General features: G+C 41.3%; 4 protein-coding genes across 10 annotated transcripts; 2 read left to right on the top strand and 2 right to left on the bottom strand.

The window, feature by feature from the left end:
* Nucleotides 1-531: 531 nt before the first annotated feature.
* On the bottom strand, nucleotides 532-8,308 carry LOC101155595 (solute carrier family 26 member 6). The gene is made up of 19 exons (XM_023954753.1): nucleotides 7,987-8,308; nucleotides 7,773-7,912; nucleotides 7,583-7,693; nucleotides 7,315-7,490; nucleotides 7,069-7,233; nucleotides 6,648-6,800; nucleotides 6,278-6,360; nucleotides 6,055-6,202; nucleotides 5,843-5,956; nucleotides 4,676-4,753; nucleotides 4,493-4,588; nucleotides 4,312-4,418; nucleotides 4,068-4,137; nucleotides 3,889-3,981; nucleotides 3,673-3,783; nucleotides 3,152-3,580; nucleotides 2,244-2,298; nucleotides 2,020-2,165; nucleotides 532-1,943 (listed from the first exon to the last, which is right to left on the bottom strand). Exons 1-19 carry the CDS (start codon nucleotides 8,124-8,126, stop codon nucleotides 1,917-1,919), a joined length of 2,442 nt encoding a protein of 813 aa, XP_023810521.1. The 5' UTR covers nucleotides 8,127-8,308; the 3' UTR covers nucleotides 532-1,916.
* Nucleotides 8,309-9,037: 729 nt separating this feature from the next.
* On the top strand, nucleotides 9,038-13,176 carry kbtbd12 (kelch repeat and BTB domain containing 12). 3 transcript variants are annotated; one of them, XM_020703060.2, is made up of 8 exons: nucleotides 9,038-9,196; nucleotides 9,451-9,491; nucleotides 9,584-9,771; nucleotides 9,902-11,046; nucleotides 11,128-11,398; nucleotides 11,537-11,687; nucleotides 11,797-11,994; nucleotides 12,075-13,176. In XM_020703060.2, exons 4-8 carry the CDS (start codon nucleotides 9,974-9,976, stop codon nucleotides 12,242-12,244), a joined length of 1,863 nt encoding a protein of 620 aa, XP_020558719.1. In that variant the 5' UTR covers nucleotides 9,038-9,196; nucleotides 9,451-9,491; nucleotides 9,584-9,771; nucleotides 9,902-9,973; the 3' UTR covers nucleotides 12,245-13,176. The 3 variants fall into 3 exon arrangements, with proteins under 3 accessions (XP_020558719.1, XP_020558718.1, XP_004068622.1); XM_020703059.2 differs by having other exon boundaries at nucleotides 9,584-9,810; XM_004068574.4 differs by lacking the exons at nucleotides 9,451-9,491; nucleotides 9,584-9,771.
* Nucleotides 13,172-17,749, bottom strand: ccdc36 (coiled-coil domain containing 36). Of its 4 annotated transcripts, none has more exons than XM_011474699.3 (8): nucleotides 17,647-17,749; nucleotides 17,348-17,414; nucleotides 17,036-17,186; nucleotides 14,797-14,933; nucleotides 14,668-14,716; nucleotides 14,507-14,585; nucleotides 14,166-14,281; nucleotides 13,172-14,073 (listed from the first exon to the last, which is right to left on the bottom strand). In XM_011474699.3, exons 1-8 carry the CDS (start codon nucleotides 17,654-17,656, stop codon nucleotides 13,444-13,446), a joined length of 1,239 nt encoding a protein of 412 aa, XP_011473001.1. In that variant the 5' UTR covers nucleotides 17,657-17,749; the 3' UTR covers nucleotides 13,172-13,443. The 4 variants fall into 4 exon arrangements, with proteins under 4 accessions (XP_011473001.1, XP_011473000.1, XP_023810522.1 ...); XM_011474698.3 differs by having other exon boundaries at nucleotides 17,350-17,414; nucleotides 17,643-17,732; XM_023954754.1 differs by having other exon boundaries at nucleotides 17,350-17,414; nucleotides 17,609-17,670.
* A 392-nt stretch (nucleotides 17,750-18,141) lies between these two features.
* c5h1orf159 (chromosome 5 C1orf159 homolog) lies at nucleotides 18,142-25,863 on the top strand. Of its 2 annotated transcripts, none has more exons than XM_004068573.3 (9): nucleotides 18,142-18,366; nucleotides 19,867-19,947; nucleotides 20,019-20,103; nucleotides 21,697-21,792; nucleotides 21,876-21,932; nucleotides 22,938-23,072; nucleotides 24,155-24,180; nucleotides 24,279-24,303; nucleotides 24,619-25,863. In XM_004068573.3, exons 2-9 carry the CDS (start codon nucleotides 19,876-19,878, stop codon nucleotides 24,714-24,716), a joined length of 594 nt encoding a protein of 197 aa, XP_004068621.1. In that variant the 5' UTR covers nucleotides 18,142-18,366; nucleotides 19,867-19,875; the 3' UTR covers nucleotides 24,717-25,863. The 2 variants fall into 2 exon arrangements, with proteins under 2 accessions (XP_004068621.1, XP_011472995.1); XM_011474693.3 differs by having other exon boundaries at nucleotides 18,143-18,357.

Raw genomic sequence — 25,863 nt, 5'->3', positions numbered from 1 at the left:
TTCCCCAGATTGTTGGGCTTGAGTTTAAGGTTTTCATAGTCAAGAATGATTGCAGACTAATTTACAAACCAATTAGACAAGGCAAGTTTATTTGTACAGCACAATTGGTCCAGAAAGTAATTCAAAGTGCTTCACAAAACAGTAAAATGCATTAACCCTTGTGCTATCTTAGATGACCCCACCCTTACATTGACGTGTTCTCCCTACCATGACAAAGGTGAATAAAGGTGGAAAGATTTCATGTAATCCATGGACACCAGTGAAGATCACAAATCATTGAAGAAAAAAGGTTCAGAGCACTGTCTAGTGGGTCTAGATGACCCAACACCCAATGTTATAGTGCTTAGGATAGCACAAGGGTTAAAATCACAATACATAACAGGGCAAAGATTAAAAATATAAATAATCATGATAAAAATCATTATTAGTGGGAATTTAAAAAATCAGAAAACCGGTGTAGTTTTCTAGGACACAGTTTCTGCAGAGCGGCAGGAGTTTATTAGAAAGTCACCTCTGAGTTGTGGGCAGGGCAATTGGTGTGGAGAAACCCCCCTCGTCCGCCCGCCCAACTTGTGTATTTTCAACATCAAAAATAAGCAATAAGCTCTTTTTCAAACAACATTTCTTCTGCTCCTGATTCACAACGATTTGAATAAAGAAGAAATACCCAGAGCTGAATTTTATTTTATATATGTGTCTCCATCATCAGAAGAATCCCACAAGAACCTGTTCAAATCACCAAAGACGGGATTTTCATTGGTCTATAAGGGGGTTACCAGTCTTCCAAGCAGCAGCAGATCTGTATTACAATCACAGTTAAACAACGATAAAATGTTTAAAAAATGAAGAAGAAAGTTTCAGATTTGAACCAAACTCTTGTCGAACTGTGCTGTTTTATTTATTTTTGTAAGATTCCTTAAAATAATCCATGCACTTTAGTTTGTTCTTTGTAAATATGAATGTATGTGCAGAAAGACGGTATATTTCGACGTGCACATGTTGCTCATACATGTGGCCCTGGATTTATTCAGGGAATCAGGTCACAGTGTGTTTATGCAACAGTAAAGAGAGGATTTTGTAAACTGCTCTTCCTTATTTTCTACTTCCTATACTTTTCCATAGAAGTGTTGCACTACAGCCTCTGAAAAAAATAGTAGTTTTTAAAAAAAATGTCAAAGTTAAGAGGATTTACACCTGCATGTAGCTGCATCAGACCACTTTACTGCCTCTTTTTCATGTGTCAAAGTCTAGAGAATTCTGTGTATTGTATTAAACCTAAACTGACACCTTCTTTAGGTCCTTTTAGGATAGAAACAGTCTGTTTACACATTTATTCAAGTCCTTTTTATGCTCTCCAAAGCGTTGTTGCCTCTCTGGTTCTCCTTAATGTTGCACAAAACCTTTCCTAACCTTGGAGAGCTTGGACCATAACCTTGCATGTGTAACCTTTCAACGTTTAGGTGTGCGTCCTCAGAAATAACTGCATTTGAAAACAGCGATGAGAATCTCCCACACATCCTCTGTGTGATGCATGATGCCTTGTCTTTGACCCTATGACTCGCCACAATTGCTTTCCTGAAAACGCACAAGAATTTTAAAATGCACAAGATGTTCTTCATGGCCTTGTTAGGTTTCTTGAATGCACTGTCTCTTCACCCTTCAGTGAATAAAAGGTCAATTCAGCTCACATACATTTGGTATTAGTCTTTTTTTTTAACACAAACTGTATAAATATTCCTTTAAGACAAAAGTGAAATGAACGAGGAAAATTAAAGCAGGAAAAAAATCCTATTCCCTTATTTTTTTACATAAGATTCACAGATTGCTTTTTGTTGTTTTTGTTTTATAAAAAAAGTTTTTAGCTCCTCATCCTCTCCCCAGTCTTCGGTTCTGAATTTCCTGACTAGCTGAAGATGTCAGAGTTTTGTGCTGCTGGTCAGGTTCTGAAACAAAACAGCCTTTCAGCTCCCATTGAAAAAGACGACAGTTTTGTGAATCAGAGTTTTCTACAACACTCACTGCTGAGGGGTCAAATCTGGGAGGGGATGTCGCTCCTCGATTGTTGAGACAGTGCAGCACGGCGTCGTGAACGGAAGCAAAAAGATTTCCCTTTGTGATGGTCTCAGAGAAGAAGTTTCCCCGTTCTAACTGTTCCACCACCGACTCTGAGCAGAGCAGATTCAATGGATTATCGTGACAATCGAACTGCAGATCAATGGATTTAAGAGAAAGTATTAACTCACCCTGACAACCGGCGAGGTAGATATCCACATCGATCTCACTGAAGTCTTGGAAAATCTATCAAGAAAATATGTATCCCACAAATAAAACCTTTTACAATTATTTTAAATAACTTTATTTATCCATGTCCGTTCCTCTCTGTTTTATGTAAGGGTTAATGGCTGATGAAGTGTGCATTATCAGAAATGAACGCACTTTGCGGAAGCAACCGGCCAACACGAAGCGGAGGACGGTTGCTTCCGCAAAGTGCGTTCTTTTCTGATAATGCACACTTTGAAGGCCATTAACCCGCTTATACTGTGGTCACTTAAAAAAGAAAAAAAATGTTCAATTAGTTTCTAGTACTTTATTCTTGTTATTTTTCGGTTTGGATTGTTTTTTTCAGAAAAAGAGGACTATTCGTTCTCGAGTGCAGCAGCAAAGAAAAGCTGTATCTATGCTGATGACCACGATTTGTTAAATAAAGCATCAGATCCGAGAGAAAGTTCCCCTCTTACCACTTTTTTTTGTCCAGACGATGAAGCAAAAGTCTGTTTTGAAGAAGGCAACGCAGTGATACAGAACATTTAGGCTATGTGACTGGAACTTTTTTTAGCCGTGCGGTTATCACTTTTTAATGCACACCCGTCAGCCAATCAGAATCGAGAATTTTATAATGATATAATAATAAAATGAGTTTTGATAGCAGAAAGAACAATGTGTTTTCTGGCCAGTCAATCACATGTGCTAAAAAACAGTAGAAGAAGCCCCCTCATGCTTGTCCAGTGTAAACACCATGGGGCGGTCTCATGCCCGGTGTGTACAGAGCATCAGACGGACAGTTTGAGGTTTTTCCCCAGAGTTTTAAGATGACCAATGAAGTTAGAACATTTTTTGTCCTTTTTTGTGTTTGATTTGCTGATTTACTTACATTTTTCAACATTTTTATGGCCACTGTGTCGGTGAAGTTTGCTGTGGAAAGGTCGAGAATGATGGAGTGAATGTCCCAGGTCCACTTCCCGAGGGACCCCAGGGAGACCCGCTCCAGGTCTCGACTCAGGGTGTCTTCACTGCTTGAGCCCAGAGTTGTGGTGTCCCCGTCCTGCAGCTCTGACATCCAGCCCAAACTGGAGCAATCCGGATCTCCACCTTTCAGGTACTCCCACCTGCAGTGGCCGTCCAGTGTCCGAGGAGAAGGTGGGATGACAAACACGGTACCGTTCTCCTTCTCGCTCCAGCGCTGCTGCTCTTTTTCTGCGATGACTCCATCCATGGACATTTCTGTGCAGCAGCCAGCCTCATCCTCCACAAACAGATCCGGCAGCACAGACACATTTCTTGCTGCCGTTTGAGCTAGTTTCTGAAGCCAAAGCATTCAAAAAAAATGACAACTCTTCATTTATGTGTAACAGCCTTTTAGTGTAGCTGCGCTGAACTTCTCCTGAATAGTACCTCTCTCTTGGCTTGCCTCTTCGCCCTCCTCTCGGCTCTTTTTTCTCTCCTTTTCTGTTTGGCTTCTTGTTGCCTTTTATAAACGATCATTTTGGTGATGTCAAGCCCACTCTAAAACCAAAGACAAACACCACATAGCTTCACAAAATGACATTCTTTATTTTAGCAATAAATAGAACCCATCTGCAGCTGAGATGACCACTAGGAAGAGCAAACCTTTTCTTTCAGGGCCTCCAGGTAGAGTTCAGCATTGGCAAAATACACTGTAGCTGATGAACGGAATATGGTGACTCCTGGAATCTGCCTGGCCTGTCCAATAGAAGAAAAACAATTTGTTCTCTTTGCAACCGCAGCAGAAATGGTTTTGCTAATGAATCTGCAGCCATCTGTCCCACCTCCCTGTGTGTTTCCATGTCGACGTACAGTTCTGTGCTGGGAACGTTTCCCAGAACTGAATATGTTGGTCTGAAGAGCAGAAGACAAAAACACTCAGATCTTTGCCTGCATTCTCCTCACACACAATGGTTCCATTTTTATCTGACATCCGTTAATGATGCCAAAGGATTTCCCCCCCAAGAACATTGAATGACTAGTAAAATGCAGAAAAAGGCATTGTGATAAGGTGGATGAGAAACCTACAGCTGAGTTCTGAAGATAACTGTAAACAGAGCAAAGGTGATGGATGCTGCAAGACCCAGATCCAGATTTAGCAGCATTGTTGACACCCATGTGACCAACCACACCACCTGGATATTACAGAGAAAGGATGAAGAGTTGATTTAGCACATACTTAATGCTAAAGTAGTAGTGATGTGTTTACCAGATCAGTCTTATTGCTCCTCCACAGAGTAACGATGTCCGAATATTGCTTGAACATGCCCTTCAAATTTACAAGGACGACTGACGCGAGGACAGCCTGAAAAGACAGGGTCAATCAAAATGTATGGCTGCTTTTACAAGCCATGCATACAATGTACAGAAATGAGTGAGGAGGTGAACTAACCTTTGGTAGCTCCTGAAACAGCGCCCCTAGTTTCAGTATAGTCACAAGCACAATTAAAGCTGAGGCCAGTCCAGCCATCTGAAAGCACAACACACAGTCTGTCATTTTCCACAAACCTTTGAGCAAGCTCAGTTTCAGTCTTTATGCAAGTTACTGTGAAGTAACACTGACTATTTGTGCACCAATGATGCACAGTTTTTTCCTCAACGTTGTTTTTTTTCTCTTTGCAAGCCCAGATCTTGAGAGGTCATCTTTTTTTGTCAGAAAGCAGATGGATCACACCGTTTAGTGAAAGCTCAGTGCAAATATTAGATCGTTTCAGCTAAGAGGACTGCAGAGGCAACAAAAGCGCTCCTTACTGAAGAAACGTTCTCACCACAGCAGTTTGATCAAATGCCAGCATGTATTGTTAACATCAAAACCGATAATTACAAAAGCTTTCAAACGGAAATGAATAGAAAAATAGTGAAATAATTTAAATTTTACTAGGGACATTTGTGTTTTTTCCTAAATAAACGTTAAATGATTTCCAATTTGTCATAATTTCATCATTTCATCCTCCAAATGTTCAGAGGGAAACAGATTGATGTTGTATAAGAAATAACCCCCTGAGCTAAGTTAGATGCTGGTCATTGACTGTAATGAGAGCTGGACTGAGATCACCCGCAGAAAATGGCTCATTTCCGGCTCTAACCAAATGAAGTCAATTCAGTCGCCATTTTTTTCACGATATGGATGTCGACATGTTGTAGAGAGACTATGTCAGTAAGCAGTGATTGGTTGGAGCCAATCTGAGTCAACATTTCTAAGGCAACCACTCTGTCCAATCAGGGTGAGTGAGAGTACGAATGTTTATTCTGACCAATAGAATGACTGAGTGACAGCTGTGTATTTCTCAATAGAAGTTTACGGGATTTTGGCTTCTTGGAACCAGGGGGTATTTCCTGTTTGGAATTTAAGTAGGGAGGGGTAACTGAGTCCAGTTCCTTAATACAGTCAGTGCTGGTCTTTAAACTGTAGGGCAGCTGTGTTTTTTTGTTTGAAAGAATACTTCTGTTTCACTGATTTTGGAAATGCAGCTTTGTAAAAGTCTTTTAATAGAAAATTATCCCCCATACCAAAAAGGTTAGCTTAAACATAGAAGATGTGGTTCCATTTTCCACTTACTTGTGTTTTACCTCCAGTAGTCACCTGGATGAGACTCCGAGACATGGAAGCGCAGACGGAGAAGCACTGAAAAAAGCCTCCTGCCACATTACTGAGACCAAGCGCAACAAGCTCCTGCAGTAAGTTTTTATTTAAAAACAAGAAAAAGTTCAACTTGGTATTAAAAAAAGGATAAATTGGTTAAAGCAGAAGCTACTTTGATGGAAGCTCACCTGGTTACTGTCCACCTTGTATCCATGTTTTAGTGCAAATGTTTTACCAAGTGAAATGGACATAGCATATCCCACAACAGCCAGTGCAAAAGCATCCCCAATGACTTCTCCAAAAAGAGAAACATTTGGCATGTTTGGAGTTCGTAAACTGACTCACAAGAGGAAAAAAAACATGTCACCTCTGTAAAAGCTAAAAAAAAGATAAAATAAGCATTACACTCACCCACTTGGAATTTCTCCAACAACCGAAACGGAGTAGTTGCTTCGCAGGTGAGCATATGAAGATATTAAAGTCCCTGCTATGATCTAAAGTGACCAAGATAAACATACAGATCAGATATTAAACAGCACTTCTTTTCTGGCCCAAAGCATCAATCATTACAATGTGGTCAATCATAGACTAGATATTAGACTAAATATTATCTACAAACTACAGTTTTTTGCTGTATAGCACATAAATCCAGAGTGCTCCGCTGCTGATTCAGCCGCTTCTTTCCACTGACTCTGAGCTTTCTTAAGTGTTGCATCATCAGCACAGGACCCAGAAGTGATTCGACAGTACAAGCCCAGAGTGCTTCCACGTGTGAACTGACCGTGATGAGCTCTACCGGGACAGGCACTGGCAGTTTTGAACTGAAGAACCCATTGAGCTCTTTGGCTGCGATTAAAAGCGTCATGGTCACGGCACTGACCGCCAGTGTAGGGAGATGTGTCTGCGGCAGCTTGGAGCAAACGTCCACCAGCGTCTTAAAAACAAAAGACGGTCACTACTGCATTCCAAGTCCTGACATCTTACAGACATTTTTGGCTGTAGAGAACATTTACTCAACACATGTAGAAGATCTCCTGAATGTGTGTGATATTTTGCAAACATAACCATTTGTGGTGTTTTTTGATTTTGTAGCTTAGAGGTGAGCAAATCAATGGCATGTTCAAGCAATTGCATTCAGAAGAGCAAAATGGCAGCAAAGTCAGTAACTGCGGCTACAGAAAAAATCTTTGCCAAATACTCACATAGATCAGTGACAGCGGGCCACTAAAGCGTTTGGCTGAAACTCCAAAGTTGTTTCTCAGCTGTCCCACCACGGCATGTGCTGCTGCAGCTGTTGTGTAGGCCCGAACCAGAGGCTCGGACAAATAGGTTCCCACAAATCCAAACTTTACAACTCCCAAAAACACCTATGAACAAAGTCGCATTTACGTCACACCACCTGTGAGGATTCACAGTAACCTAGAAATTTGATTTTTTTCTTTACAAACCTGAATAAGTCCTCCTAGAACAGTAGTGGCAGCCGCCACCTGTACCCTGTACAGGTCACGGGCAGCTATATCGACCTCTTCTGTGACGTTTGTCCCATTTGTTATGGTAAAATTCACATCTGGAGCGAGTCTCTCTGTAACACTGCCCACCATGATGCTGAGAATGGTAAATGTACCTGAACATGGGAGCAGACGTGCTGAAGTCGAACACTGCAATTCCACCAAATGACCGTGAAACAAAAGTGTTTCTCTGAAATCTGATACATACCGATCGAAATATGACGGGACGTTCCAAAAATAAAGTAGATTAATGTTGGATAGAGAGAAGAGTAGAGTCCAAACACAGGTGGCACGGAAGCAAGCAGTGCATACGCCATGCCTGTCCAAAACACCAGTAGTGTTTGGTTGATTTACAAAGGTTTGCAGGTTTGCTTTCAATGTTTTTCTGTTGGTCATACCTTGGGGCAGATGCATTATGCCCACGCTTATCCCAGAGATGAGGTCTGGCATGCCGTAATCCCAGACCGAATACTTGGGCAGCCAGTACAGCACTGGAAAGCTGCTCACTAAACTCCGCTTCAACTTTGGGACAGTACATCTGCAAACACCAGGAAGATCAGAAAATAAAATAAAAAAGATAAAGCATTGTTTTCTGATACAGCCCTACATTACCTGAATGATTCTTTGAGCTGTTTAGTTAGAGGTGGGTGGATGTCAGAGTAGGTTTTTCTCTGAGATAACTCCTCTAGTCGCTCCTCATCCAGCACTTCCCGCTCCACCTTGTACTTTCCAAATCTGCGTCTGGAGTCCATTTAACTGAATTTGACTAGAGGCTCGCACAACACTGTCAAAAGCGCTTTCTCACCTGCTTTTATAAACCCCACTGCCTAATGGTTAACCACCATCAGGATGTGTTGGAGAGAACCGTTGCAGCTGATCGACCAAAGGATGTGATTACAGCCAGAATTTTCATGACTACTATTTTCCATTCTCTTGGTTTTTACCAGTAACCCTTGTGCTGTCCTAGGCACTTTAACATTGGGGGTTGGGTCATCTAGACCCACTAGACAGTGCTCTGAACATTTTTTCTTCAATGATTTGTGATCTTCACTGGTGTCCATGGATTACATGAAATCTTTCCACCTTTATCCACCTTTGTCATGGTAGGGAGAACACGTCAATGGTCATCTTGACCCCATAGGATAGCACAAGGTTAAAAAAGTAACACAAACGAAAATGTAAAGACGGATTTTGCAATCACTAAAAGCCTAATGTACAAGTGATCTTCAGGTGCAGTGGTGCAAGCACTTATCTATCTGGAAAACCTCACAAAATATACAACAAATGAAGTTTTGAAGCTGTTTCACGAGTTGAAATGTTGAAGCTTAGTGGGAACAAATCGATCCCAAGGAACAGGGTGTTTGCTTGAACACTTTAATATGAAATTTGAATCCATGCTGAGTGCAGCGGGTTATTCCCTTCAGCGTGCACGTGATAAACTCAGCCAGACTTTCATGGAGGATTACACAACAAAACAAAAGAAACAAACAACACACATACACAAGAATTACAAGACAAAGTGTGAAGTACATCCTCATGTCTTCAAATGTGACGCTCTGAAAGGAAAAAAATCCTTTATGACTTCTCAAAGCCCAGTGACCCACTTTCTGCCAGCAACAACACTGTCTATTTTGGGCCAACAGCTCATAGGGCAGCAGCGTCAGAGAGGATGCCTTTGCCTCGCGTTTGCTCAGACCTCGCAAACCTTCTGACTTGCAGTCCTGCAGCACAAACAACATTGAGCCTGGAGAAAAGCATGTCTCTTTGTCGGCTTGCATAGACAGACAGGAACTACTTAAGTCAAGAGAAGCCCACAACTTTGGTGAGAGTTTTTTTTTTTTTTTAACTATCTTCTTGTTGCACATTTTTGTTTGCTGTTGCTGACTTTTAATTTTTCCATGAGTCTGTGGAAATGTGTAAAAATCTTGAAAAATAACTTTGTTTCTGATTATTTTTATGAATAAAATATACGGAATTTCAACAGTAATAAACTCAAAGTCGTAAGGGTTTCTTGAACTAAAGTATTTCTTTGCTTAATCGGTTAATAATTCATTTTCTGTCTGTTTTGTTAAAAAGTTTCATATGGAGAAATCTGCAGGACAGCCCTTTCACACTGGGTAACATTTGGACAACTATAAAAATACATGTTTACAGTTTTTTTCAAAGCACTTTAAAGTCTTCTTCTTTTCCTTTCGGCTTTTCCCTTCAGGGTTCGCCACAGCCAATCAGCTTCCTCCGTCTAACCCGGTCTTCTGCATCCTCTCCTCTAACAGCAGCTACCTTCATGTCTTCCTTCACTGTATCCAGAAACCTCCTCTCTGGTCTTCCTTTAGACCTCTGGAAGCTCTAGACTCATCATCCTTCTGTCTCTGAACATTTGCAAATCTTCTCAGTCTGGTCTCTGACTTTTTCTCCAAAGCTTTAGAGCACTTCCAAGTAAAAGGAACTAAAAGACTAGTATGCACTTTAAAAAAGCAGAGTATGATTATATAATAATCCAGTTTTTTGGTTTGTCTTTGTTTTTCAGAGACAAAACTGCTGTTTGCCCTGGTTGTGAAAGCATCCTGTATCCTCTTGAACTGTTATAGTTTACAGGAAAATGGATCATAGTACCAAACATGGGCTGGTGCTGCTTGACCAGCTGAGGAAGATGAGGGAAGTTGAACATCTGACAGATGTGGTGTTAGTTGCTGAGGGCATCAGCTTCCCTTGCCACAGAGTGGTTCTGTCTGCCTTCAGTCCGTATTTCCGCGTGATGTTCACATGTGGTCTGCGGGAGTGCAACAACAGAGAGATTTTCCTGCACGACACCCCGGCAGAGAGCCTGGCGCTGCTACTGAACTACATGTACTGCTCGGATCTTCATCTCACCAATGCCAGCGTGCAGGGCATCTCCGTTGCCGCTTTTCTTCTTCAGATGGATGACGTCTTCATGCGCTGTCAGCAGCACATGACTGAAAACATGGATCCATCCAACTGCCTAGGTGTGTATTATTTTGCCCGGGACCTCGGTGCAGAGGAACTGGCAGACCATGCTAAGCGCTTCTTGAGACAAAACTTTGCCCAAGTGTGTCAGAGTGATGAGATTCTGGAGCTGGAGGCCCACCAGCTGGGAAAGCTTCTGAGTTCGGATGATTTGAATGTGTCGCAAGAAGAAACCATCTTGGACGTGGTTCTTTGCTGGGTCAAACACAACCCTCTAGGTGATCAAGAGGGACGAGCTCTGCATCTTCCGGAGCTTTTGAGAAAGGTCCGCCTGCCGCTGATAAACTCTGACTACCTGAGAGAAGCTATGAAGAGAAATACTGCCCTGCTAGCTGATGCTGAGTGTCTTGAGATGATGAATGAGGCTCTGCAGGCCACAGCCATGCATCCCGCAGCTGCACCACGCAAAATCAAGCTCCGGTATGGCATGGAGACCACTGACCTGCTGCTCTGCATTGGAAATGACACTTCAGGGATCAGGTCAAGGTATGGTAAATATGCCGAGTGCAGCTTTTGCTATGCTCCATCGACTAGCCGGACTTACTACATCACTTCGCCTCGCTATGGAGAAGCTCTGGGGTACGTGTGTGCTGGAGTCGTGACAGAAAGAAACAACATTGTTGTAGCAGGAGAGGCAAGTGCAAGAAGAATGTCCCGACAGAAAGACATGAAGGTTGAGATCTACAGGTGAGAAGCCTTTTCTACATCATTGCCTTGGTGAACTCATACGTCACAGATGGTAGGCACTGTGTCTCTGATTGGCTCCAGGTATAAAGTGGAGGCTCAAGGAAGCTGGGAGCCCCTGACATCTGCAGAGTACCGCGACTCCTATGCTCTGGGATCACTTGGGGACACCCTGTATCTCCTGGGAGGACAGATGAAGCTGAAGAACCAGTTTCTAATCACCAACAGTGTGGAGCGATGGTCCCTACATGGCGGACCCTGGCGAAGTGCAGCCCCCCTCCCTATGCCTTTAGCCTACCACAGTCTGGTCCGAATGAGAGACGTCCTTTATGTGATGGGTGGTCTCACCCCACAGGTACAAATGTCTCACCTGGCAGGTGTTTAAAGGTCTTAATGTAGTTAGGCACTGTTTACATTTCTTAGACGTTCTGTATGAAACCAGACTAACTGTGTGCGCTTCTCCTCTCCATTCACCACCTCCTCCACCTTTCAGTCGTATCGCATGGACGACGAGCCCGATCGTCTCAGCAACCGCCTGCTCCAGTATGATCCAAACACAAACAAATGGACAGAGCTGGGTCCCATGAAGTACTCAAAGTACCGCTGCAGTGCTGTAGCACTCAACGGTGAAATCTACGTGATCGGTAGGAACTTGGCTCCAGTTTCAATACTAGTCCATTTCTAATCTGACTTTTGTCCATGGATGCCAATCATGGGAACTATTTCTTTTCATTTCCACGGCCTGTCTTGAAGGAGGAATTGGGTGTGAGGGCGTAGATCGTGGTCAGTCACGTCATTGTCTGGATGTCGTAGAGATCTACAACCCGGATGGAGATTGCTGGAGGGATGGACCTCGTCTCCCGTGTCCCCAGCTCTCCCTGCATACCAAAGCCTCGAACGCAGGCGTGGTGGGTGGAAGGATTTACATCTGTGGATATTACAAGGGAGCAGGTAGTGAAGGCCATGTGCAGCGTGAAAATACTTGATCAGGGTTCTAACTGTGACACGTTCTGATTATGAACCCTCCTCAGGTCGACATGACGTTATAACGAAAGACATTTTGGAGCTGGATCCCCAGGAGGACCGCTGGACTGTGGTGGCCCGAAACGCTGTGATGCACGACAACTATGATGTCTGCTTGGTAGCAAACCTGAACCCGAGGGGTCTCACCCCCCCACCTGCGGACTTGGTCAAAGTGTGACACAGTAAGATCAAAGTCTGTGTGAGGAAAACTAGTGATGCAAATGAATGATTAATGCACTTAATGCTGGGCCAAAGCCAGTCAACTTAGTGCTTAGCATAGAGAACAGACAGTTCTGAGGGGTTAACCAACACTTTATATGTTGACCTGCAGTCATTAACGAAACCCTTGTGCTATCGTACGCATTTTGACATTGGGAGTTGGGTCATCTAGACCCACTAGGCAGTGTGCTGAACCTTTTTTCTTCAATGATTTGTGATCTTCACTGGTGTCCATGGATTACATGAAATCTTTCCACCTTTATCCACCTTTGTCATGGTAGGGAGAACACGTCAATGTAAGGGTGGGGTCATCTAAGATAGCACTGTCCAGCAGCTGTCCAACATCCACAAAACAACTAAATGTAGTTGAAACCCCCCATGGAAATAAACAAAGTGCATTAAAATGACGCCTCATAAATATACTGCCATCAACGCAGAGAGCATCAAGTCTAACTGGCTCTAAGTTAGACATTTTTTTTGTTGTCAATTCTATAAAGGAAAGTATAAGTGTTTTACATGTGCTTTCTTTAGAAAATCATTGAACTGGATTATGAATTAAAAAATATGAAATGAATCTAAACAAAAGGAATTTAGTCTCTTTAAAAGTACAGTATATTTAAATGTTTTTTGTCCTTTATATGGAAAAAGTTGTGGTATTGCCTTGTGTTACATAAAGTGTTTTCTTATGTACAAATAAAGCTCATTACTTGTTCGTGGATCTTTAACAGGGAAAGGAAGAAGTCCTTATATTCAGTTAATTATTTTCAAAATAATGTAAAATATGTCGACTGTGGAGCCATTTTAAATCAATTTAACACCAGTTCAGTCTCATGTCATGTTTATTTCTAAGTTGTAAAAACACTGAAGCATAAATAAAAGATTTAAACAGTTTTCAAGGTTGTTTAATGAAACCTTATCAAGAAACGTTAACAGGACTTAAATAAATAAGTGAAGATTTTAGATTCACCACTAATGTTTCCAACACAAATAAAAGCTTAACTTGTACATATTTATACATTCATATTTTAAATAAAACAAAGTGTGGCTGCATCATTCACATTTTGCCCTAAATAAATGATGCTTGAAATAATTTTGTGGGGTTAAAAGCAGATCAATAAATGTAGAATCAAATGTTCTGACACTACTTCTGAACCAGAATCATTCAGAATCAAACAGCTGCCAGAAGCCTCCTGAGGTCTTGGGCTCAGCGGACAGCTTCTCTAGGATGGGTTCGATGGCTGTGAAGCACTCGGAGCCGCTGCTGTCCACAGACCAGCTGCTCAGCGGCGTGATGAAACAGCCCGCCACTCCTCCACGTCTGCTGCCTGGGCTGGGGCTGTCTCTCTGATGCCTGTGGACGGGTTCTGAAAGTCTCTGCGGTTTGTTGCAGCCATTTAGGGGCTGGCGGTTTTCATCCGAGCTGGTGCGTTTGCTCCTCTGGGGAAGAACCAGTGCCCTCTTTTTGCGCCTCCTCAGACCTCTGGCGCCGGGTTTCGTTCTTCTGAAGACCTGCTTGTGGTCTTGAGGGGGCGCCGGGACCTGAAGACCAGCTCTCTCAGGTTGTTTTTGGTTCGACAGCGGCTGTTCGAGGTTTGGCGAGGTCTGGGTAGCGCTGTGCATCGTCGCCTCAGCGGTGGGTTTGGCCAAAAGCTCAGAGGCTAAAGTCTGGAGCAGCTGGACAGCCTCTTCAAGCATGTGGATTTTTCTCTCCTGTTCCTCTCTTATACCGTCCAAACTATTCTTTAAGCTTTGCAGATGGCCATGAAGCTCTGCTGTGATGTCTCCTTTCTACAAAATCAAATCTTCAGTCAATTCTTTTTTTGAAATAAACTGCATTTCTTCTAACTGAAAAGATTTAGAAAACTTTCCTCCATCTTTACCTCCATCATCTTTTCCTCCAGCTGGGATATGACGTCCCTTTGAGAGTTTGCTTTGGCCACCAGAGTCTCAAACTTTTGGGAAATGTCACCGACAAGATTCTTCAGACTGCTTTGCACTGGCATGAATGACAAACCAAAGAGGAGCACTAAACCCACAAAAATGCATGCAGCATCTTCAAAACTAGAGAGCACAAGTCCTCTCAAATATTTGAACAAAGAGCGCCACCTGCTGGTGGTTCACACATGCTGGTCAAGGGGCCTTAGATCAGCGCCACATGCATTCCAGCATTTGTCAAATACATACTATACTTTAGATATTCAATGTGCATTAAGAGGCTTACATGTTGATGCAAAATTGTCGATTTTGTCAAAGACCGCCTGACAGACGGTTTGTTTGGTGCTGGCAACCAATTGGTGAATCTGTAGAACGAGGTTGTGTTTTGTTAAGAAAGCTGTTTAACTGAGAAAAACGATGAAAAAAGGGATGTGTGTCCAAACTTACACTGCAGAGAGTTTCTCTGACATGTTGTGACTCTCTGGCTAAGAAATCACTGTTAGCATAGAAAAAACACTAATAAAAAAAGGTTCAATTGAAGCTTGTTTATTACTATGAGAATGGCAAAATACTCACATGTCATTATTTTCTTTTGTCTTCCTCTTGTCTTCTTCAAACTGATCCAGTGATCTGATTGTGTTGGTTTTGTCCTTATAGTCTCCAAACAGCAAAGGTTTAAGGAGGTAACTGCGGTAAAACTTTGGGTCACTTCCCTGAACAGACACAAAACAGGATGAAATGTGTTTGCGTCATCCATGATGGACAGTTATGCCCCTCACACATGATTATTGTGAAAAACTGAGTACAAATGTATGTGTTTCTTAATTTTCTTTACATGAGGCTAAGCTGGGGTCAGATGAGCCCATTTGTGCCTAACAGTGTGGTTTGATGCAGAGAAAGAGAACGTCAGATGCAATATTTGCTCTGAGGATTCTTCTGGAGAAGAACAGAGAAGGTCAGAAGCTGCATTGTGTCTTTGTAGACCTGGAGAAAGTCTATGACAGGATCCAGACAGAGGAGCTGAGGTTTGGAGTAGAGAAGGATATTGGGGTAGTTCAGGACATGGATGAGAGCTGGAAGACCATGATGGACCATGATGTTTACAGATGACATTTATGTTATATATTTCTTTTGCTTATTTATATTCAGATTGTATTGTTACCCTTTTCTTGATTTAAAAGGTTGACTCTTATTTATGTTGACATTTTGTTTTGTGGTTAATTTCTCATTGTTTTCAGACAAATTTACCACCTGTACTGGGACAACAGATGAAAAATAGCCTTTTGGCTAACTGCGGTGCATTTGCAAAGATGCTTTTTAATGTGCAATGTTCCTGTCAAATAAACGAATAAAACAAAAATGTGAAAAAAACATTACGGTCCGCAGCGAGAGCAGGGAGGAAGAGCAGGAACAGCTAAGGAAGTGGAGCCTAGCTCTGGAAAGGAACGTCAGCTGCAGTAAAACAGAGTATCTGTGTAGCAATGAGAGGGGAGCAGAGGGGAAGAAGATGGAGGTCTTGGGCTCGACAATCCAGAGCAAGCATGGAAAAGAGGTGGAGAGTCATGTGCAAGCAAGCTGGGACATGTGGAGGAAGGTTTCAGGTGTGATGTGTGGCTTAAGACGAACAGCTCATTGTAGATATTTCAGAGATAAATGCAGGGAAACAGGTTGAGATGATTTGGACAAGTTGAGAGGAAGAACAGTGAGGGTTTTGGTAGGTTGGAGCCTAGAGGAAGTCCAATGAGGAGGTTGGTTCATAGTTGAAGAGAAGGAGGAATGACGGTGGGTGGATGGTGTGAGTGATCCGTTTCATGGCTGTTGAGACCAGAAATGCTCTGCCGAGTGCGTTCTAGTATTTCTCTTTCTGAGATGCTCAAGCTAGCCGTAGCTCCCAAAACATCTGCTGCTTTGTTCTGCAAACATTTGACCACTGGTGTTTAGTTGAACCTGGTGTTAAAGCCAATTTCCGAAGGAGATGTTAAAATAAAAGTTTTTGTAAAATATAATATTCCTTCATTTGTATTTTTTGTAAAATAAATAAAAAAGCAGGGAGAAAAAAAAATCGATTAAATCAAAAATCGAATTTGCAATGAAAGAAAAAAAAATCGAAGATTTTATTTTTTGGACATGTCGTCCAGCTCTAGTTTCAGGTGTTATTTTATGCTGGTTTTTTTCAGTTAAGTAAACACTGTATCAACTTATTCATGTCTTCAAAGATTTCTCCCTGAAATGGGAAAATGTATTACTTTGTTTTTTCAGGACCCCCAAAAAACAAAAGGTATTTTTTATAATAAATTTATTAATTCTTCTGGCAAAATTCTACATACATAAATGTAAATTCACTAATAAAACACCATACTTCCCACAATTCATTAAAGATGTAACTTTTTACATAAAATCAATATCCTTTTCCTCCAACAAAAAAGCTCTCAGAACTATTGAAATTTGTAACTCTCTGCAAATATTTACTGAATCGACTCCCCTGGCTGTTTAACATTGTTTGTGTTGTATGTTGATTGTATGTTGTATACTGCATTGATTGTTCTTCATGTTGTATACTTGCATTTGTTCAATAAAGTTATTTAAAAAAAAAAAAAAAAAAAAAAAAAAGGAAAAAAAAAAAAAAAAAAAAAACACTGTATCAACAACTTCTTATTTTATGTTTCTTTGCATTTACCTTCATATATCTTTCAAAATCTCCCCACAGTTGTCATTAAAAGTAATTTTAGACATGTAATTGGTTCCTGATACATATCAAAATTTAGGCCTGGAGCAGCCGGCTAAAAGAAGGAAATGTTTCAACTCTCAGACTCACCTCTTGTAAACTTTGCTGGGAGTTTCTGGATGACAGACTCAGATCCTGGGATGTGTTCTGGGAATTCTCAAACCAAAACTGAGAGCCAAAGAGAAGCTGAGAATCTGTCAAACCAGTATTAGAGCCATTTCTGTCCATCGATTTTCCTCCACTGTAGGTTTCATATGAACAAATGTACACCCTTTAACGTATTGTGCATGCTCTTTATAAAAAAATATTTAAACTACAACTTTTTGATTTAACAACAGAAATTAGTAAGAAAAACAAAAAGAAATGGCTAACAGTCTATGCCAATTAACAAAATTTAGCAACACCTGGTTTCCTTTGGAATTCCCAACGTTTGCTTTATTTTTCGTATGGCACTCATGGCGTTTTTTACCTGTTTTAAAGAGAATAATGTGACAGAACACATATGATCTCAGCAAACATCACCTGAACAGAGAATTGAGAGGATAGCATAAATAGTACAGCTAGCTAAATTAGCATTTCGTATTATTTAAACAAAACGTTTACTCTAAAAATATATGATATGGTTGAACATAGTCTAGTGGGTGTGAAATAGAATTTACAAACGTTTAAAAAAAAGAATTAAAGGCGTTAAAATTACTAACGAATCCCCATGAAAGTGAAGAAAAGCCGGCAGAGGTCGCTTCGAATTCCCGCCCTCTCGTGCTGCGTTCATGGACCGTCGGAAACTATTTAATGACCTGTTCGTCTCACTGCCTTCCTTGCAATTAAATTGCTGTTTACATTTTGAAACAATTTTTCTAAAGAAATTGAATCACAGATTCTATGAATCAACATTCCCTTCAAAATGGAGTAAAAATAGGGATCAATTCAGCTGAAGTAAGATAGATTTACAGCATCACCTTGTCAAGATTTTTTCATCAGGATTTGAGAATTTCATTGAGAGTAAGTGATGGGTATTTGCATGAAAATATCAGGAAGGACGTTAAACATTTATAGATAAATGATATGACATTTGAACGCATTTTAAACATCGGGACTAAAGAAAAACTAAAAGCTTTCAAAGCTTTTAAAAGACAGGATGTTGGGTGGTTGTGAGGACGGTGTAGTGAGCGGATATGTCCGCTAGGGGGCGGCAATGCGGCGGAGGTAACATCAGCTGCAGGAAACCAACGAGAGAAGAAGCTAGCACTAGCTAAACGGTGCATGTTCCTGTACTACGGAGGTGAGTTCATAACAAACCCGGACAAACATGTCAGTGTTGTGAGGTAATCCTGTACGGCAGACAAGACCTGCTGCGTGACGAGACCGCACCCAGGAACCCGGCAGGAGCGGAGCCACTTTTTTTTTTCTCTGTGAGTGAGGTAACTTTTTTGTTTTTTACAGTGGTTCTCTAATTCATTCATTGGAATTGAATTTGATTTATTATTTGCGTTTATGTCGTATTTTCCGCTCATGCGTGTTTCTTTTAGTCGTGACTGATGTTAGCTAGGCGGTTGCCTTTGATTCACTAAATGATGAGCTAATTTCTCTACATGAAATAGAAGATTCTTCTTCATTGAACACAATTTGACTTTCCCAGAGCAAAGGTGATAAAAGTTGTGTTGAACTTTGCCTGTTTACATTTCAGAAGGTGTGTCTTAACAAATTTTAAACTTAAGAAAACATTCAGAACAGACTTGTGGAGTTAACAATTTAACAACAGGCTTGTGTTGTGCTGATCACAGTCTGACGGCAGCTTTTCTGCCTATTAAAAAAAGCTGCTGTTTATTATTTAGTTAATTAGGAGGAGACTTTTTCCTCTTTCTTCTTTATTTCTATAGCCCCATATTTACAACAATAGTCGTCTCAATGGCAGTAATGCCAGTAATTGTGTAATAAACATGAATCATAAGGAACATAAAGTCATAGAATTCAATAGCTGATGGTTAAACTAAACTAAACTAAACTAAACGGGGCATCCCTGCCCTTAGAGCCTCCTTCTCGGTAAGGAAAGACTCCTAAAAAGAAAAATGAATTCTGGATAAAAAAGAAACCTCAGGGTTGTCCACATGAAGGAGGATTCTCCCCCAGGACGGACAGGCGATGCACCAGAACTCTTAGAGGGAATTAGCTAATCTAACTCTACAACCACATGTTTAAATAGTCCAGTAGATGATCTTTATCCAGATGGAGTTGGAGGACGGCTGGGGGCCCGAGGCGAGTCAGAGGCAGGGTCCACAGCCAAATTTAGGAGCCACAGTAGAGACGAGGTACACGGTCAGGTACAGGGGCACGGAATCTGGAATCAGACGGACAAGACATGACTCGCACTGCACCAAACAGAGGGATGGAGACCTAAATGATAAATAATGATCAGGAATAGAGGACAGAACCCCAGTGCACCATGCGTTCCCCAGCTTCTGGTAAGGGTTAACCTTAGGGTTCAGGTCAAGGTTAGGCTTAAAGAGGTGGGGGGTGTCAGTGGTCTGAGCGTACAGTCGTGGATAAACTGTAGTAAACTGTAATTCATTTTAGCAGTTAAATTTAACAGAAATTTTTTTTTTGTTTTTGTGGCCATTAAGACATACATTTATACACTGTAGCTTTTAAATATCTACACCAATGAATTGAATCTTGACAGTGTGGTATTTTTCTATATGCATAACATTTGTAGTTTATTTAGCTTTAGACAGCTGCATATACAAATTCCCGTCAAAATAAATGCATCCTGTGTCAAATGAGTGACTCAAAGCATTTTTCTTTAAAGTCAAAGAGCTGCAATAAAAGGAAAGGAGCCTCCAGGACACCAAGGGAGACTTTTGGATGCCTCGTTCTGTGGCTGAGCTATTCATGTCTAACTTAAACTATGCTTTATTTTGAAGGGTCTGGGAATGGCTCTCTCCTTCCTCTTGGTTTTAGCCGCCACTGTAATCCTCATAAGACCCGAGACGCCCGTAACAAAGGTAGAGTGGACGTTAGCCAGCGTAAGAGCCCACATTCCTTCTGCGGTACCAACCCAAATGTCTGCTTGCAGGCCCTGCATCACAACTCGCTGGAGTGCTGCGGGGAGAAGCAGCGACTCAACAGCTCCTGCTCCAATGACACCCACTGTGAACCAGGTACGGCTTTCCTGAGCGGACCAGGAAAGAGCCAAGTATTCTGCTGACCTCTGCATTGGATCATTTCTCCTGAGTTTAGTTTATCTGCAATTATGTTTATTCTACCGGTAGTTAGAAAACATTCTTTGCTACAAATCATTTATGGTTGCAGGAAAAAGTATTAAAGCTTTAATGTTCACATCCTCCAGCAAATATCCACAAATCTCACAATGGTCCTGCAGTAATGTGTCTTTTTTTTTACACACAAATGTATTTTTACTGTGATTAAACTAAACTTTTAAACATATCATTTTAAAGATCAGAGTAAACCTAAAGTAGTTGATCATAGTTACTGTATATTATCATTCTCAAGTAAAGAAAGAAAATAATTACAGCCAGGACCATAAATAGTTGCACAGAGACACAGTAGAGAAGGCATTTTGACACAACTTATGTCTTTTTAAAAAAAACTACAATGATTGTTTGTTTTTTTTTCAACAAAGATTAAGCCACATCAGTTAAAGCTCTCTGCATTTCATTTATTAAAATATCCGGTTGGAATTGAAGCTTAGAATCATCATTTCATACTACGGCTTTGACAAACCATCTACCTCAGCATTGAAGCTGCACTGAGGAGGACCAAGCTGCAGAAAACCTCTGAATTCGATTGTTTTTTTCCTTCGTTTAACCAGGAAGTCTCGCCAAGATTTAAATCCCTCTTTTTGTAAAGGATGCCATGGCCAAGTGGCCTGAGCAACAATTACTACAAATAAATTCATATAAATCAGGAAGATAAAACAAAAATGGAAAAGGTAAAGACAAAGATAAGCCAGAAAGAATCAAACGGTATTGGAGTAGTGCAGTCTAATATAAAGTCAGGACTATAAATATTTGGACAGAGACACGTTCTTTCTAATTTAGTTTCTGTTCATTACCACAGTGAATTTGAATTAAAACAACTCAGATGCCATTGAAGTGCAGACTTTCAGCTTTTATTCCATGGGTTGAAATAAAAGATTGCATAAAAATGTGAAAAACTAAAGCATTTTTAAACGCAACCTCTGTACTATGAAGTGGCTACTGTGAGTAGGGAAGGAATTTGGACACAACCTCAGGTAGTGCACTACATAGTGCCCTATATAGTGCGTTCACCATTTTGTAGTGCTGTCCAAATTCAGTGCCCTAGAAATTTCCCAGAAGTCTCTGTGAAAAACCAGTGTGCATCATTGCTCACTAGATTAGCGAATATAGACCATAATGCATTTCGTGGGAACAATTTTTTTAAAGAAAATTTATTCAAATGTATTTTTTTAATAAACCATCAACGCTTTTAAAATCCAGGGCACTACATAGTGCCACACTTTATCATTTTTTAGTATTTAGGGGTTAGGGTGGGAATTCAGACACAGTAATGGTATATTTATGACTCTTAATGTTTTTACAGTGGGGGTGCATGATGGTGTAGTGGTTGGCTCTCTGGCCTTGATTTGGAGCTTCCAGAAATGGTCCGATGTTAGAAAGTTTGATCTCAGCAGGGTTTTCCGTCGTTTGGATTTGGACGTGGATGCAGAGAGAGGATGAAATGTGTGAATCTGCTCTTGAATTCTCCTTCAGGGTGTTTCTTTCGTGTTCTGGAGAACAGCAACACCGTCTGCATTTCCTGCGACTCGGCTGCTGCGTTCCTGGAGAACGTCACAGTCTGCACCTACAGTAAAAACCCTTCCTGTGGTTTTCTACTCTGAGCAGAGACGCTGAAACCGGGTTCTAACGTGCCGTTGTTTTGTCCTCTTCAGACTACACGGTGGAACGCAGAAATCACACAACAGTAACTACTGTCATTCCTAAAATTGGTGAGTAAAGGGTCCATCAAAGCTCCATCACCTCCGGGTTGTAGTGTAGACCTAAAGGACGGCATTCCCTCGCCATATCGCCATCAGTGCAGTTTTGCATGCTATTGTTTTTGTTGTGTTTTTTTTCCTACAGTGGACTGTGTTCTGCATCCTGATTGGCTGCAGAGCCTGTCAATCAGTCTCCTCCGTGCCGTGCCTCTGGTTCAGCATGCGTTCAGTTTGCCAAATCTGCAGAAATCTTCACTGGCGATCAGATCTCTGTTTTCATTCCATAAAACTAAGACATATTTTTCTTTGAGGGTTTGAACTTTGAGAGTTTAAAGACGAGAGGAAAGAGTGAAAATGTTCATGTCTGTCTGAGGAAAGAGTAGAAAGAAACGACTATAATCCTACTTTGTGGATTTAGGCTGCGGCGTGTTATTTTTAGAACATAACCCCCGCGATAAACAAGGAAACAGTATATTATGATCATCTTAAGGGCTGCACGATATGAGGAAAACTTACGATATGCGATATTAGAGATTAATATTGCGATAACGATGTGATTTGTGGTCTATAAAAAAATAGAAAAATGCCAAAAACATCATTCCCATTTCATTGCAACAGTTTAAAATTACACTCCAAATGACCCTCATCGACAAAGGTGACAAACATCTCACATAATAGACCTCCATCTGATTGGTAAACAATGGGAAGGCGTCCATCTGATTGGTCAACAGTGGGAAGGCGTCCATCTGATTGGTGAAAGCATAAAGGGATTTATTTGATTCGTTAAAAGCATCAAGCTTCCATAAGATTGTTTTAACACATTTTGGGTTTACGATTTATTGCGATATTCGCCGTCTTTTGCGATATGCCTATTGCAGAGCTGGATATTGCGATAACGATAAATTTGCGGTATATATTTAGCAGGCCTAATCATCTTAGATCTTTAGCTCGTAGAAAAGTTTGTCTTTTGCTGTAACTGTGGAAGTTTCAACTGTTGATTTAGCCGTTTCTGCACAGGAGGACCCGGTGTGGCCGCATCTCTTCTTCTAGGAACCCTGTTGATCAGTTTGTTCCTCATTCTCTCTGTGGCCTTATTCTTCTACCTCAAGCGCTCCAGTCGACTCCCAAACATCTTCTACCGGCGGAACAAGGGTAAGGCTGCTTCCCGCTCCTCACATCCAGCGCTGGGACATGGGAAAAATCGACTTGTTGTGCTGTGTGAGGCAGCCGGCTGCACAAACACCGGGTTCAAACCCGACCCAGATGTTATCGTCTTCATTTTTTTCAGCTAATCTTCGTGGCATTGACACATCGTTTGGTTCTGGCCCGTATTTTTTTTTTCTTTCCTTGTCATTTAATTCAAAAACTTGATTTTGGATATTTCTGCTGCCAACCTTTTTTTTTTTTTGCAAAGTGTTTTATTATTTCAGGACCGTTTGCTTGGTTTCTGTTCCGCACTGAAGCTGCGTAGAACACTTTAAATGCAGGTTCTGTATTTAGAGTGTTCTTGAACGTCTCACGTTACCTGTCCAAATGCAGGTTCTTAAAACGTGTGCGTTTAGCCCATGGTGTTCACTCTGTACCAAAACGGAGAAGCTTCTGCTTTTTTTGTTTCTTCTTCTACTCTTTACTAGCGCATGTCTGCCACCTTTAGTTAGAAGAGGCTTGGTGCAACATGTCAGAGTGGTGCAAATCTTGTGTATGTCACTCTAGGCTTTTTCTTTCACAGCTCTATTCCGATACACGATAGACTTGGTGTCATAGAATTCCGGCCGAGTCCAAAACACAATTATTTTTATTCTCCGTGATCCATTTTCAAACGGTTGGCTCTTCTGTGAATTAAAAGGAGGCGTCATCCATACGTCACTACTAAATGAGAGTCCCTGATTGGTCAAAGTTGGACCTGCATCCCGTGTTCATTGGCCACGCGGTTTGTGTGTTGAGGCGGAAAAGCGTTGTAAAAACTTGCGTTGCGACGCATGAATGTGAGCGTTTTGAAAGTGGCAGCCTGAAAGCGCATTAATGCACGTTGACATAGTGGGCGGAGTTAACGTAGCTTCAGATGACCCCGTCAGCACCTTTAGATCATTGTGTCAATCTGGGTTTTAAGCAAAATGTGCATATTCTTTCTGAATGTTTTTTGTGAAGTATCTTAAGAAAAACTTTGAAAAATATGGCTGCCTTGCTAGGGAGCAATACTAAATAATTTTCATTTCGGTTTTTTTTTCTTTCAGCGTTCATTTTTCAACCAAGTGAAACTGTAAGTTGGTTTGAAGCTAAACAAATTTAAAAAAAAACATTTAAACCATCAAAGGCTCAATGTTTTTCATCTTATCTTTCTGTGTGTTTTTCCTAAAGGCTGTCATGATTCCCTCTTCATCAGGTAAGAATTCTCTGTAGACTTTTACTTTGTGATCCTGCTGAACAGGTTCTAGTTTAGCGGGGGTGTCAGAATCCAGGCCTCGATGGCCGCTGTCCAACATGCATTCCAACCAAACTGCCAAACGGCCTGGAGACTCAGAGGTTGACACCCGTGGATTCAAGTCTCTGAGATTGGAGGGTTTGTGGCGTTCAGGTTTGTGGCGGTAGCAACAGGCCTGCAAATGACGAGACATAAAAAAACCCCCGTAAACGGAAAGCTCCGATCTTTGCACTTCTTGTCTGCCGTCGTCTAACTTTTGCTCTCTATCCTTTGCAGTGCGTAAGCCGAGATATGTTCGGAGGGAGCGGTCCTCTGCGGCTTCAACGCTGGACCGCTCTGCCACAGCCGCCGCCACCAGAGTTCACAACGTGTAGAAGGAGACGCGGGAAAGGACGCTTAGGTTTGAATGAGAATGAAGGACGGGAGGCTCACCCCATGGCTCAAGCTGAGCTGCTGCATCCACGTCTGTGCTTTTGGTTTTTAAGCTCAGCAGCAAGACAACTGGCAGCTTTTCCTCTCAGCAGTGAGGAGAAAACCCATGAAAACCAACCACTGCAGCTCCTCCATTCTTGGTTAAAATGCTTTTTGACTTTGGTTTGACTGAAGTGGAGGCTTCTTTTCTTTTCTCTCTAACTGACCGAGTCCCAAAAGGAAGGTTTAGGAGCTGCTCGGCAACAATCGCATTTTTAACAGAAAAAAGACGACAAATCCAGGTAAACTCAACAGCAGCATTTTATGTCGCTGCTGTCGTATCTGAAGGAGGTTTTTGTCGCTTATCTGGACTTTCTTTCTGTTGTGCTCCTTTATCTGTGCGCTGAGGTTCTGCTAAATCCGCCGTCAGAGTTAACCACGCGGAGTTATTAATGCACTGTGTCGATGAACAGATGTTTTTATTTATTGTTCTGGAAACTAAGATGAATGTATTTGGTCTGTTGAACAAACCACACAAGTGTCATAAACTCCACAGTGGAAAGTGTCTTTTTAGCCATATGTATAGAAATGTATATTTTTCTCCAGGAATATCCGTCATCCCGCCAAACTGTTGTCAGATGTTCTAAGAAAATCTGCAATTTCTCGTGCACTTTAGCTGACCACTCCAGCAAGAACACTATTGAAGACATTCTGGGAATATCTTGTAGCCATGAATGACCCTTTTCAAAATAAGAGCGTTGCCAAACTAAAGACAGAAGTCGTGGCGATGTGCCATTAGGAGCTTTAAAGCGTCTAAGCCTCATAGGTTTGGGACTAGTCCTTTCTTTTTGGGTGTATTTATAAATATTGTGCTTATGTGTCAGTTTGTTTTAGTCTTCTGTAAAGAAAATCCTGTTTTTACAGTAATTAGAAGTGAAGTAGAAAGCAGAAAGTGTCATTCCCTCATTATCTGATGTTTTAATGTTTTACACTTTTTTTTCTTCTTACATGAATGACTAGTTTTTGTATTGAAGCACATATTCTGATGCGAGGCAAGAAAGTTCTTAAGTCATGTTTTAATTACAGAAATAAAGCTCCTTTGCAAAGTCA

This window comes from Oryzias latipes, chromosome 5 (assembly GCF_002234675.1).
Source record: "Oryzias latipes chromosome 5, ASM223467v1".
Taxonomy (NCBI): Eukaryota; Metazoa; Chordata; class Actinopteri; order Beloniformes; family Adrianichthyidae; genus Oryzias; species Oryzias latipes.
The sequence above is the reverse complement of the archived record's forward strand: the minus strand, read 5'-3'. Positions and strand labels throughout refer to the sequence as shown.

What these genes read in the sequence shown, in the direction of transcription:
- ccdc36 (XM_011474698.3), bottom strand. Translation starts at nt 17,717, where the DNA reads ATGAACGCAGCACGAGAGGGCGGGAATTCGAAGCGACCTCTGCCGGCT. An exon ending in CCCAGCAAAGTTTACAAGAG is followed by an intron (nt 14,934 to 17,035) that starts GTGAGTCTGAGA and finishes GTGTCTGTTCAG; the next exon opens with GGAAGTGACCCAAAGTTTTA. An exon ending in ACAAAAGAAAATAATGACAT is followed by an intron (nt 14,717 to 14,796) that starts GTGAGTATTTTG and finishes CTATGCTAACAG; the next exon opens with TGATTTCTTAGCCAGAGAGT.
- kbtbd12 (XM_004068574.4), top strand. Translation starts at nt 9,974, where the DNA reads ATGGATCATAGTACCAAACATGGGCTGGTGCTGCTTGACCAGCTGAGG. An exon ending in ATGAAGGTTGAGATCTACAG is followed by an intron (nt 11,047 to 11,127) that starts GTGAGAAGCCTT and finishes GATTGGCTCCAG; the next exon opens with GTATAAAGTGGAGGCTCAAG. An exon ending in TGGATATTACAAGGGAGCAG is followed by an intron (nt 11,995 to 12,074) that starts GTAGTGAAGGCC and finishes AACCCTCCTCAG; the next exon opens with GTCGACATGACGTTATAACG.
- LOC101155595 (XM_023954753.1), bottom strand. Translation starts at nt 8,126, where the DNA reads ATGGACTCCAGACGCAGATTTGGAAAGTACAAGGTGGAGCGGGAAGTG. An exon ending in GTCCCGTCATATTTCGATCG is followed by an intron (nt 7,491 to 7,582) that starts GTATGTATCAGA and finishes TCCCATGTTCAG; the next exon opens with GTACATTTACCATTCTCAGC. An exon ending in GCCCGCTGTCACTGATCTAT is followed by an intron (nt 6,801 to 7,068) that starts GTGAGTATTTGG and finishes TTTGTTTTTAAG; the next exon opens with ACGCTGGTGGACGTTTGCTC.
- c5h1orf159 (XM_004068573.3), top strand. Translation starts at nt 19,876, where the DNA reads ATGGCTCTCTCCTTCCTCTTGGTTTTAGCCGCCACTGTAATCCTCATA. An exon ending in TGACACCCACTGTGAACCAG is followed by an intron (nt 20,104 to 21,696) that starts GTACGGCTTTCC and finishes ATTCTCCTTCAG; the next exon opens with GGTGTTTCTTTCGTGTTCTG. An exon ending in CTTCTACCGGCGGAACAAGG is followed by an intron (nt 23,073 to 24,154) that starts GTAAGGCTGCTT and finishes TTTTTCTTTCAG; the next exon opens with CGTTCATTTTTCAACCAAGT.